General features: G+C 48.4%; 1 protein-coding gene across 10 annotated transcripts in view; it reads right to left on the reverse strand.

Annotated features, from left to right (window-relative positions):
- Positions 1-14,864, reverse strand: part of VAV2 (vav guanine nucleotide exchange factor 2) — a 120,274-nt gene that overhangs the window by 14,906 nt on the left and 90,504 nt on the right. For 6 of the 10 annotated variants that reach the window (XM_036393775.2, XM_036393774.2, XM_036393779.2 and 3 more), the window contains exons 5-13: positions 12,204-12,306; positions 10,843-10,857; positions 10,098-10,196; positions 8,678-8,746; positions 7,999-8,099; positions 4,836-4,935; positions 3,480-3,575; positions 2,451-2,519; positions 407-493 (exon numbers count right to left, since the gene is read on the reverse strand). In XM_036393775.2, the coding sequence (XP_036249668.1) occupies positions 407-493; positions 2,451-2,519; positions 3,480-3,575; positions 4,836-4,935; positions 7,999-8,099; positions 8,678-8,746; positions 10,098-10,196; positions 10,843-10,857; positions 12,204-12,306 (739 nt within the window). The remainder of the gene's footprint in view (positions 1-406; positions 494-2,450; positions 2,520-3,479; positions 3,576-4,835; positions 4,936-7,998; positions 8,100-8,677; positions 8,747-10,097; positions 10,197-10,842; positions 10,858-12,203; positions 12,307-14,864) is intronic. The other 4 variants (XM_036393777.1, XM_036393776.2, XM_036393781.2 and 1 more) reach the window with 1 other exon arrangement.

Genomic DNA, 14,864 nt, shown 5'->3' on the forward strand with positions numbered 1-14,864 from the left:
TTACATGAGCCCTTCCCCTCCCCTTTCAGTTAACCTCTGTCCTCTTAAAACCAAAAGAAAACCTCTTTTTAAATAAAACCAGATAGGCATTTTGAGGAACTTCTGTGTCCTCCCTACACTGATAATGTGAGAAAAAGCTGAAGAAACATTTTTAGTGTAACACCAGCAAGAGAAACCACTCTCCATCCCAGCCAAAGCAGTTTTGTGATGGAGCATCCACCTCTGGGCCATCAGCAAATCTTGAGAGAGTCTGAACACATGGGGATCTTTCAGCACATCAGAATAAGTAGTAATTGCCCAAAAAACCCCGAATACATAATAATAATAATCAATTAATTAATAATAATCAATTAATTAATTAATAATAATAAAATTAAACTGGGTTCAAGAGGTTTTCCAACTTTACCAGGTTTTCTATAGAGCTCTGAAATTCACTTATTTTCTTCAAAGTCTCTTTGTCCCTCTTGACTTCATTGATGTACATGGCCAAGTCCTTAAAAGAAAAAAAGGGTGAATAGTGATTTTTACTTTACCCAGGAGAACAAACATGAGCCTGGCTCCCTGAATCCCTCAGGAGCCTGAGCAGGACCCCACTGCAGCCTGGGACAGAGCCAGGCAGGTGCTGCAATGTTTTCCATTTCCCAGAAGATGGCAATGCACGAATCCATGGCAATGCACGAATCCCATGGCAGCACAGCGGCCCCAAACCCCAAATTTTCATCCATCAAAGAGAAGGAACCATCCCTTCCACTGGAACAACTTCTTGCACCTTTCAGAGTGGATTTGCTGTGCCTGTTTGCTTCTTATCTGCTCCCTCCTTGACCTCAACAACAGCTCTTGTCAACTTGGATTAAATCTGAGCAGGGGATTTTTTAAGACATCCCCCCCGGGTCAGACCTGGCTCAGCTCCCCAACACAAGGAGGGTTAATCACATCCCATAATCACAGATCTACGTGACAATACTTGTAACATCACCAGGCCAAGGGCTGGCAGGGATGGTGATGAGAAATGACACAACCAAAAGGATTCTGAAGCAGGGAAACACAATCCCAGGGAAACACAACCCCAGCATCAACCAGGACTTGAAATAACAACCTGCAAACGTTGGTTCTGGAATTTCACTGGGAGCTGCCTCTCCCTCACCACCACTGGGAACTCAGTCCAGCATTCTCAAGGCAGAGGGTTCGTACCTGCACCAAAAAACCCCACTACAAATGATTTTTTTTGGTGCAAATTCTGCCCTCGCCTTGCAGAACCAACTATTCCAGCAAAATAAAAGGGAGCTGAATCCCTTTGGGAATGTCACTGCATCCACCCCAGACAGCAGCAACGTCTGCTGCCTGCCAGCACAGCAGACAGAAAGGCTGGACTTGTGATGAAAGACATCATTTGGAAGTTAAGCCTTGGTTTACAGATCAATTAAAACCAAACTGAATGGCTCCCAAACCCCCCGAGCCCCGCGCGGTCGGAACTGCTCCCACACTCTCCTGGTGATGGGGAGGAGGAGAGAGAAACCTCCCTGATGGTTATCAACATCCTCCTGCAGCAAATGCTGAGCGTGCAGCAGAGCCAGAGCAAACACACATTTATTTTTCAGCAGTGGTGCTGGGTGATGAGGCCAGGAGTGGGGCTGAGCTGCTGTCAGCAGGCCCAGCGTTCATCTGAGGCCACAGCAGCAGGCTGGGAATGCCACGTCCTTGAAAGCACCACAGCTCCACAGAGAGCCCCAGAGCAGCTCTGCATCCCTGGGCTGGCAGCAGAATGGCTGGAAAGGTCACCCAGCTTATGTAAGGGCCGGGAAATGCAGCCCTGTTACAAAAGCTGCAGCCCAGAGGTGGAAAACAAAGTGACCACGAGCCCAGGGATGAACCCTGAGGTGCTCCCCAGAGCATCCTGCAAGCAGCTCCTGCTGACAGTGGATCTGCTGTGAATGTGTGTGTGGGGAGACATAACCCAGCCAGAAAACCTTTGGATCATTCTACAATCTGATTTTTTTTTTTTGTTGCTGATGGTTTTTCTAAGATTTTGGGGGCTCCAGCTAAAAGCTGAAAAAAAAAAAAACCCAACTTGAAGCAAAGCAAAGTGCTGATGCCAAAAGTCATCAAATGTTGAAAACACAACAGGTGTTTAACAAAATAAAATAAAATAAAATAAAATAAAATTAAATTTAAAAAAAGGTGGATTAAAGGATTCCCACCCAGCACCTGGCTAACAGCACCCAGGGAAGGCTCCCATGGCTGCCACGCTCCCTGACTTGCTGATTCGGCCACCACACCAAGTGACAACCAAGGCACACAGGTGTGGCCAGAAGGAGCAGACCTTGCCTTCCCTTGAGCTGTTCCTGGATGGATTTTCCATCCAAATTTTTGTTCCACAGAGCAGAGGGATGCTGAGCTCTGCTGCAGCCCAAAGCCAGCACAGCCCCCTCCCCACTCTCACCCCCCTGTACCTGCATTGCCTCCAGAGCCTCCTTCAGCTGCTGCTTCTCTGGCCTGTCTGAGGAATGGCTGAGCAGCTCCTGAAATAAAAATAAAATAATAAAAATAAATAATAAAAAATAATAAATAATAAAAATAATAAAAATAATAAAATAAAAATAATAAAAATAGTATTAAATATATAAAATATATCATAATATATAAAATATAATATAAAATAATATAAATAATATAAAAATAAAAATAAAAATAAAAATAAAAATAAAAATATATTAAATATACAATAATATATAAAGATATGAAAATAATAAAAATGAAATAAATAATAAATAATAATAAAAATAATAAAAATTAAATAGTAAAAGATAAATATAAATTAATAACAATTAAATAATAAAAGTAAATATAAATTAATAAAAAGAAAGAGTTTGGATGTGCTAGGAAAGGTGCCCAGACCCTGCTTGCACCAGACAGGGTTTGCCTGAGTGTTGTCAGGGTGGTGACAGGGATGCCTGGGTGGCTGCAGGCATTCCAAGGGTGACTGGAGGGATGCCAGGGAGGTGACAGGGATGCCTGGGTGGCTGCAGGCATTCCAAGGGTGACTGGAGGGATGCCAGGGAGGTGCCAGGGATGCCTGGGTGACAGCAGGAATGCCAGGGAGGTGCCAGGGATGCAGGGATGCCCAAGCAGGCAGCTGTGGCTGCAGGACAGGGAACACACCAAGGGCTGGTGCTTGACAGATCTGTTACATGGAGCTGACTGGAGGAATTTCACAGATAATCAGATTATATGCAAGCTTATTTTATATTCATTAAGTGCCTCTCGTGGCTAGCAAGTGCAGAATTACCCTGGGACACTGTACTTTAGGAGACAGCACAAATATTATGTCCTGTTAAGTAGCTCTAGTAATTATTTGATTTGAAGGGGTATAAAGATCCCAACCCTTGCTCTGCATTTGGCAATGATTCACCCTCCATTGACAGAGGTGAAAGATGCTACAGATGTTGCAGACTGAGAAGTGCCAGTGCTGAAAAACTTACTTTTAACAGGAGGTGATACTTCAAAACTCTTTGCATTGGAACCACCAGCAGATCTTGCAATTTGAATTTCCCATCCTGGACCTTTAGTGTGCATTCCTAGGAAGGAGATCAGTAAATCAGCAGTGAGAAAACAACAGCTTCCCACCTAAAATAATGTTTTCAGGGACTAAAATAAGTCTCTGAATTCTTGAGAATGTTTGTTTGGCTCCTGTAAACTCAGTTCTGATGCTCACAGACCTGTGGTCCTTGCAGCCACCCAGCCAGGGCTGGGCTCCCACCACAGAGGTCATGCAGGGATTAATCCCAGGGGCTGGACCCTCAATTCCAGCCACTGCCATGCAAATGAGCCACTCCAGCCTAATGAGATGCTGCTCATTAGGGCACTGCATGAATGCTCCCAGACCTGGGGAAATGTCAAATGAAACCCATCTGCCTCAGCCACCTCCTCACTGGGCCAAGCTGATCTGTGAGGGGCTGGCACTGAGCATGCAGCCTGTGCCTCTGGAGTCACTGATGAGCATTAACTCATTAAGATGAGCTAATTGTGGTTGCAGGAAGTTTTGCCACCATTGCCTTTGCCCGGACCCATTTTCAGCCCCTCCCTGTGACCTGACAGAGACAGAGCTGCCACGAGGGAGGGAGACACAGCAAAAGCAGGGAGCAACTGGATGCTCCAGCCTTGGTGTGAGACACAGAGAGCACAGTTTACACAATTCCTAACTGCAGTTTTACCCCTGGATTGGGTTCACACAGGGAATCAAAGCACATTTGCAGAAGGTGAGGTAACATGGACAGACAGCCTGGCAAATTCTGATTAGCATCAAGAGCAAAGCAGGAATCAGAGCCGGGTAAAAGAGCAGCTCAAACAGTGCAGCCCTTCTGGGGCTCCTTTGATTCCCTTCATGTCTGGTCAGCCCCTGTTTGCACTAAAGGGGCCAGGGCAGGAATTCTGGTGTTTGCCTGGGGATTTGGGTTTGCCTCTGAGGGTCCCCAGTGCTGCTGGTGGCTTTGGAAAACCACGTGGCTCCTGCTTTGGGGATGCTCAGTTGTTCTTTGCACAACTCTAAGAACTTATCCCAGCCAGTCTCACTCAAATAAAATCACTGGTTTGTTTTAACTTGGATAAACTTGGGGAGGAAGGACAGAGTGAGGGTCTGGGGAGGAGATAAGGGAAAAACGAGGGGGTCAGGACAGCACAACCCCCAGCTTTGCTCCCTCTGTGGCAGCACAAACACACTCTGACACCCTTCTTCTCTCCTGGTCAATCAGACATTCCCCAAGCACCAGGCTCAGCTCCAGCAGCTCCTTCCCAAAGCTGTGACAGGGGCTGGGGACAGCCCTCAGCCCCCTGCTCACCTCCACCTTCTGCCTCACGTCCTCCCGGTTGGCAAGGAGGTGGTTCAGGGTGTTCTGGGCATATTCCATGTGGCTGCAGTACTTGCCATAAATCAGCAGCCTGGAGGGAGGAAAATCACAGGTTTAACTGGAAATGCTGGCAGTTATAAGCTGTTATAAAAGATATAGAAATGTGTGTACAGCAAAAGGCCGAGGCAAACAGCCATTCCCCCTTTTCACTGCTTAGCAAAGGATAAACACTCTTTTATTGTGTGTCTTTTTGACATTTAGATTTTCAATGTTTGAACATTTGGAAGTTTCCAGAGCCCAGGGAGGTGATGCAACTCATGATGAACAGAAGGGGCTGGGTGGCCAGAGCAGAGGAGCCTGGTTTTGGAGGGGTAGATGAGATAGTGGGATGAAACTCTTCCTTGTGAGGGTGGTGAGGAACTGTCAGAAGTTGCCCAGAGAGTTTGTGGCTGACCCTGGAATTATCCAAGGCCAGGCTGGGTGGGGCCTGGGATGGTGGAAGGTGTCCCTGCCCATGGCAGGGGGTGAAATGGGATGAATTTTAAGGTCCCTTCCGACCCAAACATTTCAGTGATACTATGATGGTTCATTTTAGAATCACATCTTCTTGAAAGAGCCACGGGGACCTAGAGATCAAGAGCCTGGGTAATTGGGAAAAGAATGTTGTCACAGCCTTTGGAAACACAGTGGAGCTCTGCATGGACACCCTGGGCTATAAATTTGAACACTGACAAAAAAGAGCAGTTTTGCCATGGATTCCCCCCTTTCCCTCATTAATCCTGCCTGACAGGTTTGGGTTTTCTCCCCCTTTCTGGCTGTTAACTGTGCTGCTGCTGCTAAGACACATCTTCCATCACAAACTGCACCTCATCCATTATCTGGGGGCCTCATCTCTCGATGGAGATGACCTGGGAACCACTGACCCAGTTGCTCCATAAACATGGGACATTCACACCCTGCAGGGAAGTGAATAAAGAGATTTATGGAGCCACAGCCCCAGCAGAGCCACAGCCACTAAAGATTATTCTTCCACCTTTTCCCCCTGACAACTTCTGCACAGGAACAATAATATCTACCTTGCCAGCATTGGGAGAGCTTCAAAAAGGCTTCAGGAGCATAAATTCAAACCTCTGGCTTCCAGAGGAAGAGATTTACAAACTATTTCCTTAAAAAAGGCCCCTGCAAAGCCAAGGAGCAATGCATCATCTTGCCAGAATGTCTCCAAGGATGTGGAGGGCAGCAGGAGTTGTCTGTCATGGACAGATTTGGTGGAGGAAGGTCTCATATTCAGTGGGGACTCTGGAGGTCCATGTTCCCTTCTTGGTGGGGCAACGCTGTCTCCCCAGTGAGTTCACCTTCTCCTCCTCCTGCACTGAAGTTCCCTTGCTGTAAAATGTGTTATTCCTGACTTTCCTGATGGAGGAAAGGACTCTGCCTGTTTACATCAGCTTGCTCCAAGCTCTTCATCCCCAAAAATCTGATTTTAGGGACTTCTCCAAGGCAACCCCCCTGCCTCAGCAGCAGTTTCCCGCAGCTCTGATGTCCCCAAAGTCCCCATGGACTGAAGAGAGCTTCAGATCCACAATCACCACCTCACAGCTGCTTTTTCTCCTTCCCTCACATCTCTCCAAGGCTTTCAGGTCCTGCAGGAAGTTGTCTGCAAGCTCCCTTAGGAAGAGGGTCAGCTGCTTCACCCATCTGCAATGAACTCACCAGCTCCAAGCATTCTGCCAGCTCCCACCAGCATGTTAACAGAAGAAAACATTGATTTAATGGCTCAAAACCCAGCCTTGTGCTCCTCTCTGGGCAGCAGTGTCACCTGCACAACCCCTCCTGTGTCCCCTCCCTGCTCCCTGTGCCCACAGCTCAGCCCCAGGGATGGCACTGGCATGCATGGGGCTGAGCCAGGAATCAGGAGATCAAAATCACCTGAGTGAGTTTTATGAGTATTTTGAAATTATTTGCATTCCTCTTTGGAATATTTTTGTAATTTAAGCCAGAAAAAAAAAAAATGCCCTTTATAACAAGAGGCCCCCAGAATGATGGAAGATGTGACCTCACGGTGTGTTATTAATGCAGATGGTATTTCTGGAGTTATTGACTTCTGAATGGCATTTCTGTGTCTAGACACTGGTTTAATCACAGTGAAATAACAGCCTGGCACCATTCCACAATGAATCACCCTTTGATTAGTATTAAGGATATTAAAGGCTTTTATCAACCTTATCTCTGCGTGCTGGGGTGCTCCTGCTTGCGGCTGCCAAAAGCCAGGATTGATTCTGTTTGTGAAAGAAACTTTTACATTTATTCATCGTGCAGAAGGTGCAGGATGAGCTCTGGGCCAAAGATGAGATTCTTTGAGGGTGAGGAATCACTTTGATCAGAGCAGGGCTGATCTCCCCTGCACAGGAGTCACCCTACCACATCACAGCCCTTGCAGAGACCACGCAAAACCCCCCGAGGCCACTGAGGTTCTGCTCCATTCCAGATCATCTTTGTCCCCACAATCACATTGGGTATTCAGTCTCCCAGGGGATGCTGAGCTCAAGGAAAATCCAGGGATTTGCAGGAGCAGGGATCCAAGGGATGCTGGTGGTTACAGGGGAGATGTCCCAGCCTCTGCCCTGGGTGACCTGAAGCTGTGGTTGGGTTTTGCTGCTTATGGTCAGCTCTCAGTGATGGTTCAGCTGCCTGAGAGCAGTTTGCTGTGCAGGATGCAAACCTGGGCTGCTGTGAAAGGCAGCTCTGTAATCACAGAATTATTAAGGTGGAAAAAGACCTCTGAGTCCAACCACTAACCCAGCACTGCCACTAAACCACGGCTCTAAGCACCACAGCCACACAATTTTTGGACACTCCCAGGGATTGAGACCCCACCACCTCCCTGGGCAGCCTGTTCCAGTGCTTGACAACCCTCCCAGTGAAGAAATTTTCACTAATATCCATTCAAAACCTCCCCTGGTGGAACTTGAGGCCATTTCCTCCTGTCCTGTTGTTCCTTGAGAAAAAAGACAGATCCCCACCTGGCTCCAACCTCCTTTCAGGCTGCAGTAGAGAGTGAAAAGGCAGAGAGTAACAAGAACTCTGCTTAAATCTCCAGAAATAACCCAAATCTGTTCAAACTGGAGCTGCCTGAAGCCTGGGATTCCTTTACCTCTCTTTGAACTCCAGGAACACTTTTGCCAGGCTGCTTCCTCCAGACATCATCGAGACATCGATGGCTCTCAGGAAACTGAAGTGCACTTTAATGAGGTCCTAAAACCAAGCAACAGCCAACACTTTACACACATTCGAAGCAGGTGGGCAAACAGAGCCCAGAGAAATGCACATTCCCTCCTCCACCAGGCAGGGTTTTCCCTCTTTTAGGTGTTTGTAAAGGAAGTTGTTCTGGTGGGAGGCAGCCCTGCCTGGCCTGGAGGACAGGGGGGTAATTCCAGCAGGGAGAAATGCCCCAGGGTGGGGAGGGAGGAGGATTTGGGATGGAAGGAGTGGAGGAGATGAGGTTTTGACCCAGACCCTGTGCAAACCACAGTAGAAATAAATCCCTTCATGACCCTGTGCCCAAACCAGCTAAAATCCAGAGCCCCAGCCCTGAAACATCCACTAGATAGAATTGTTTTCCTTCCTAGAGTTCATATATTCCCCACCTCTAAAATTGAGTGTTAAAGATTGTCTCCTAAAGCACTTTAAGCTCCACAGCACACGAAAGGCTGGAGCTCTCCAAGTGAATGCACAAATCTAACAGGAAATCAGAAAACCTCCTCCTAAGCAGGGAGAGGGCTGAGCTGCTGTGAAAAGAACAAAGATTTAAGGCACAATGCCCACGGTGTTACCTCCAAATTGATAAAAATAGCTTCCATGTCTTGGGGAGTCAGTACCAGCCTCAGGGGGTTCATGTAGTTCTGCAAGAGGGAAATGGAAAAGGGATTGAGGTACTGGAGAGCAGGGAACGAGGCTGTGCAAGGGATTTGTAATTTCTGCTTCACCAGCTGCGTTCACCTGGGCAGGTTTTGATGAGTTTAAGCACTTGCAAAGGCAGAGGATGAGCAGGGATGGAAGTGGGAGCAGGAATTCCATGAGTGCACCATCCCTGAGCTCCCACAGCATCTCCAGGGCTGGGAAGGTGCCAGACCCTGACCCATGGGTGCCCACAGCCCCTTCCCCTGCTAAAGCTGCAGCAGGGGGGGTGAAATGCACTCTGCAGTCCTTGGCTGCACTGAAGCAGCTCCCCAGCCCTTTATCTCCCTGGAATTCTGCCCTTGAGAAGGCAGCAGTGATGTGATTACATGGGCAATGCCTTTCTGAACAAATACATATTAATAGCAACATCCACTGTTCTGTTGTGACCTGGGACTGCGAAAAAACCCCCAAATACAACAACCCAGGAGAGGAAATTCCACCCATGACACCACCAGGACCTGCAAAGCCTTTGCAAGCTTTAATTGATATGAAAGCAATCATTTAACTCTTCCTTTCTCCTGAACCAGAGGGCTGTGGCTGTTTCCAAGGAGCAAGGGTTCCTTGGAAACATAAATGACAAATATATTGGGACATTTTCCTGGAAAATGGGAAATGTTCTTCCATTCTTTTCCAGTTTTGCTCACTGCTTCTTTGGGGGAACTTTCAGCAGACAGACAGAGGGAAAGAATGGCAAAAGGGGAGGAAACAAAAGCATCAGGGTGATTAGAAATGGCAGCTTGATTTTCATTATTGTTCTTCCTTCTTGCTGCTTTCCTGGGAGCAGGAACCACCTCCAGGCTCCATCCATTGCTGAGGTGTTCCCTTTCATTTGTTTTTAAAAGAAAGGAGCCACAATAATTCATCAAAACCAATTAAACCCCCACGAATTTAGGCAGCAGAACGTTCCCTTTAATCCAATTAGCTTCAATGGCAAGCCAGCACAGCTTCAGCACTCAGAATAAAGGAATTATTCCGTGGCAATCAGAGTGATAAGAGATATCTGCAAACACAGCTCTTATCAGCAAACCCGGCCTGGCTGAGCCAGGAGTGGGAGATTCTCACCCCAGGATGGGGGGACACAGCAGGAGGGTTTTCAGCCTGGTTCTAATCTGCAGCAATCACAAAAAAAGGTGCTGGTTTTGCCTCCTGCATGTCAGGGTTTTGTGGATCCCCCTCCTCTCCCATCTTCCTCCATCCTGCCCCTCACATCTCCCAGTTTTGGGAGCAAGAACCAACCCAGCACAATTGATGTGGGATCCAGGGCTGCTGGGGAAAGCAGGGCTCAGCTCTCACCTTTTCTATATCTTCAAGGGTTTTGTAGTATTTGGCCTCAGTTTCTTGGATTTCTAGCAAACAGCAATTTCTTTTGTCATCTTCTGTCATTCCCATTTTCTAGGGAAAGGAAAAATAATTCATGGTCAGATGGTCCTAAGGGTGGCCCAGCATCCTGGTGGGCTCCACTTACAGCACCCAAGCACAAGTTTGGAAAATCAGGAGAGAACCACTACTGGTTTATGCTAAAGGGAACTATTTTTATCCAAAAAAATAAAAGGAGTAACGCTGCCTGTGTTATCAAATATGTTTAAAGATGGAAAACACTGCATTTTTTGCATTTATTACAGCCACACCACCAAAGGCTATCAGCTAAAGAAGAATAATAAGAGATAAAGGCTGATTTTTTTCTCTTTTAATTTTTTTTTTAATTGCTTAAGATGAAACTCACAACAGATACTAAGTGGGTCACAAATAATACATCAGACTCACACAAATCCCTGGCCAGGGTTGCCAATTCTCCTGATTTTAGGTCAAATCTGATAAAATGTGCTTCTCCCAAAGCCCCAACTCCTGGAGTCACTTCTGCTCTGTAAAGCTGGGCCCACGTGTTGGGAGCTGCTGCACTTGGCAGGGCAGAATCTGAATTTGGGAGGGAGTTCAGTGCTGGGGTTTTGTGGATCATGCACAGGAACAGAGCCCCTCTGTCCACCCCCTCAGAACTCACAGCTGCACGAAACCCCAGATTTTAATCAGTTCATCTTACCTGCATGTATCTAATCTGAAGCATGCAGAAATACAAGAAGCCATTAGCATCACACACTCGCTGTTGGCAACAAATGTTACCCAAAAACGTTCAATTTTTGGGGCAGATATATTAAAATAGACTCTTTTGCTCAGGGGAGTGAGAGGGAGTCACAGCTCTCAGCTGCTCAGCAGAAAATATTAAATAATGTGGAGGGGACAGTGAAAAATTGCCAATTCCACTGACCTTAATCCTATATTACCTGGCTGCTGGAGCTTTCCCCCATTTTTTTCCCATTTATGCAGGAAATTCCTACCAAAACCTTTCCCTGGGGCAGTTCTTGGGCCAAGTAACTTTTGCAACCGGTGGCAAAAACCACTGGAGCTGTGCTGCCTTCAGATCCAAGCACTTTGGCAGGATCAGGGGGAATATTTTGGGCCCAACTCCCTGATCCAGAGGGGGTTTTGGTGTGCAGGGAGCTCCTCCAGCTGCAGCCAAGGTGTGAAGGGATGGAATGAGGGGTTTATGATTATCTGTGGAGCCAGAGCACATCCATGGATGCAGCCCTGCGTTCCCAGGCTCCAGCCCCTCCAGGGATTGAATTGATCACTGAACTTGTCCATTGATCCTGCTTTGTTCCAGGGAGGGGTGAACAAGGGGAGAATAATTAGTGGCTGAACAAAGCCTGGGGGAGGCAGATATTGGAGGGAGGGGAGGAAATTTGGAAGGTCACACTCTGGGACATAGGTAGGGAGGTGGCTGTGGGCACCTTGGGGAGGTGCAAGGGCCACCAACACCTCCTTGGCTCATCCATGGAGCGTGATATTTGCTCCAGAGCCCTTGGAGATATCCGTGATGCTGTCCTTGCCTCACACTCAGGCCTGTTAGAGGTGACAAATGGGGTGTCCCCAATGCCACAGTGGTCCCTGCTGCCCCAGAAAGCTCCACTGTAAACATCTTCCTGCTCCAGGGAGGAGCAGCAGGCCCAGACAGCTGCTGGATCCCTGACACACAGATCTGTCACCCTGCACTAAAAATACCAGTGGCACCTCTGGCTGACGGAGCAGGCGGAGCCTCCCCGCAAAGGCTGGGGCGACAGAGCCTCAGCAGCAGCAAAATCCTATTTTTAGCTTCTCTTTTAGGGCTTATTAGAGGTCTCCCTTTCCCTCCCTCCTCCCCAGCTCCTGCAGATGACAGGCTGGGCTGGGAAACTCCTCGTAGAACCCCTGTGGGCTGGAGCCATCCCCGTCTGGAGGAGCGACTCAGCAATTCCCTTCCCTGCAGCATCCCCTGCCAGTGGCAGGGAGTTCTTTCCTTCCTGGAACCCCTCTCCCTCCCCTTCCCAGCGAGGTGGAGCTGTGAGAACACAGCTGGGTGGTTACCATGGGCTGCTGAACCTCCACTCTGATGATATCCTCGTAGATATCATCGCCCTCATCCTCGCAGGGGACGCAGTCGTAGATGTCCTCCCCCAGGTCGTGTTCGCTGCAAGGAGAAAGGAAAAGGAGTCAGGGATGACACCCAGGGGATGTCCACTGGCACTTCATCAGCACCAAGGAGGGAGGAGAATCCCAGCAAGAAAATCCTGTGGGAATTCAGGCCCTGCTCTCTGTTTTTCCCGGATCAGCGCCTGCTGCGCGTTTCTTTCCGCTGGCTGGAGGCTGGAAAAGGCAGAACGCTGCTCGACACGAGCAGGGATCACAGCCAAGAATGGCTCTGTGCCCTGTGCCAGGCTCTGTGCCCTGTGCCAGGCATGCCCACGATGCCCACAGCACCACGGGCTGCCAGCTCTGCCCCGGCAGAGCCTTTTGCTCAGCACTAATGGGCCCAGCTGAGATGGATCTGCCAGCCAAGAGCCCAGAGGGACCATCTGAGCCATCAGAGCCACCAGCTCCAGCTCCACCTGCCCCAAAGGTGCCCACAACCTCCTCCTCTTCAGGACCAGGACCAGCTCTTGCCTCAGTGACATCAGATCATGCTCAGAGAATTCACTCTAAGGTTGGATTTTGGTCTTTTGGATTTTGCTTAAGGCTCTGTGTTTGTTCTTCATCTGATTTTGCTTTTCCTCATTGAAATGTTTCTTTGTGCCAAAAAAACATCCCTGTCTCCCAGCCAGGGGTGCAAAGTGCTGTAGGAGCCCAGATCCACTCCAAGCAGGAGCAGATATTATATTAAACACTCAACCAATGTCTCTGAGCAGTAGGAGAAGCATCCCAGCTCTAATGACCCAACCCTGGGCCGTGCAGGGCCCACAGCAGCGCCAGGACCAGCCCTGAGCATCCCATGCAGGTTTAAACACTCTGCACCCCTTTATCTGAGTGATGACCAACTCCCACAAAGCCCAAACCCTGTCCTGATGGGGAACTGGGTGATTTTTAATCCAGCATTCCCCAGAGGAGTAGGAGGCTCTCCTGACCACCATAAAACAATCTCATCAGGCACTCTGCTCTGAGCATGGGCCAGTAACAACATTTACAGCAGGGAGAAATTAAGCAGCAAAACATCACATTTTGAGGACCAGCCCCACCACTTTGGAGCTGCCCCTGCAGTCCCAGGCTTCAAAGGCATCCCGGAGCTGTAGAGCCCAGTTTGTGCTAAAGGTGATACTGTTCAGTAATTAATTATCATCTGAGCCTCCACACCCCTCCCAGGGGCTCCTCAGCCTTGGAATACTTTTGAAAATTCAGCCCATATTAAATACCAATTAACAATAATAATTCCAGTGCTTAGATCTACAGGTGCTGGCTGCTAACAGCTCCCACTGAAGTCAATCCCACAGGATCAGGACAGTGTGAAATGCTGGAATATCAAACAGCATTCGCATATTTTACGAGCTGTGCCTTTCAACAGGGGCATTAATTACACACAAATAAATTTAGGTGTAAAGCTGTGCTCCAAGTGTGACACTCAACATCTCTCTATTACATATCAGGGAGCAGCAGAGCACAGCTGCCTGCAAAACCAGGCTGCTTAAATACGGCCCTTTCTATTTATACAAGCAGATTTATTCAATAAAAGTTTGGGGATTTTAAATAAATACACTGGCATGATGTATCCATCCCATTCTTCCCGGGTGATGCATTGCAGCTGCTGCAATAATGCCCACTAATAGCTGGTGATCCATCTTCCCCCCTCCCAGGCATCACTGTTATTATCTGCACCAATATTTATATTCTCAGCTCTGCTCCTCTTCCAGAGCCAGTCACTCCCAGCTCCTGATGAATCTCCCTGCCCACACCTCTCGGGTTGCTGGCTGCCTCTCCATACATCATTTCCATGGCTGGAGGGGTTTTGGGAATGTGTGGTTGGGTTAATGGCACGGGCAGGAGCCCAGCTGGGTGTGGGAATGATGCCTTGGGAAGGCTGAGCTAGAACAGAGGCTGGATGGAGTTAAAGAATAAAGCAGGGATTTATTCAAAGGATCTCCTCAAGGGATCCACCTTGGGCAGCACAAGAGCCCAGCCAGGGCTGCACCCAAGATGAACCAAAATGGTCCCAAAATGCACCCAAGATGAACCAAAATGGGCACAAAATGCACCCAAGATGAACCAAAATGGCCCCAAAATGCACAACCAGGCACGGGGTCTGTCACTTTCATCAGTTCTGCTCCATCTGCATCTTGCAGTTCATTGTCCCATTCCAGCTTTAGCCCCTGCTGTCCCACCCTTGTTTTTCTCTCTCCAGCCCACGGTGTTTGTGCTCTTGGGGCTGAGATTTGGATCCTTTGTCCTTGGTGCCCAGCTGGAGCAGGAATTGTTTTGTTTCCCTGCTCTGTGCACAGAGCTCACCATCCCCTCATGTGAAGCTCAGACCCACCCACTAAAGCAGCACAGAATCTGAAAAATAGAAAAGCTAAACCTGAGGCATCATTTCCTCCTAAGGCATCAACACAACCAGGGGTGTGTCGCTGAGGGGGCTTTCACAGAATCATCAGGGTCGGGAGAACCCTTCAAGAACATCTGGTTCAGCCTGAATCCAGAACCAGCACCAGCACCCCTCAGCCATGTCCCCAGGTGCCAGATGGGTTTTGCTCAATCATGGGC

Source organism: Molothrus ater, chromosome 20 (genome assembly GCF_012460135.2).
Source record: "Molothrus ater isolate BHLD 08-10-18 breed brown headed cowbird chromosome 20, BPBGC_Mater_1.1, whole genome shotgun sequence".
In the NCBI taxonomy this organism is placed as follows: Eukaryota; Metazoa; Chordata; class Aves; order Passeriformes; family Icteridae; genus Molothrus; species Molothrus ater.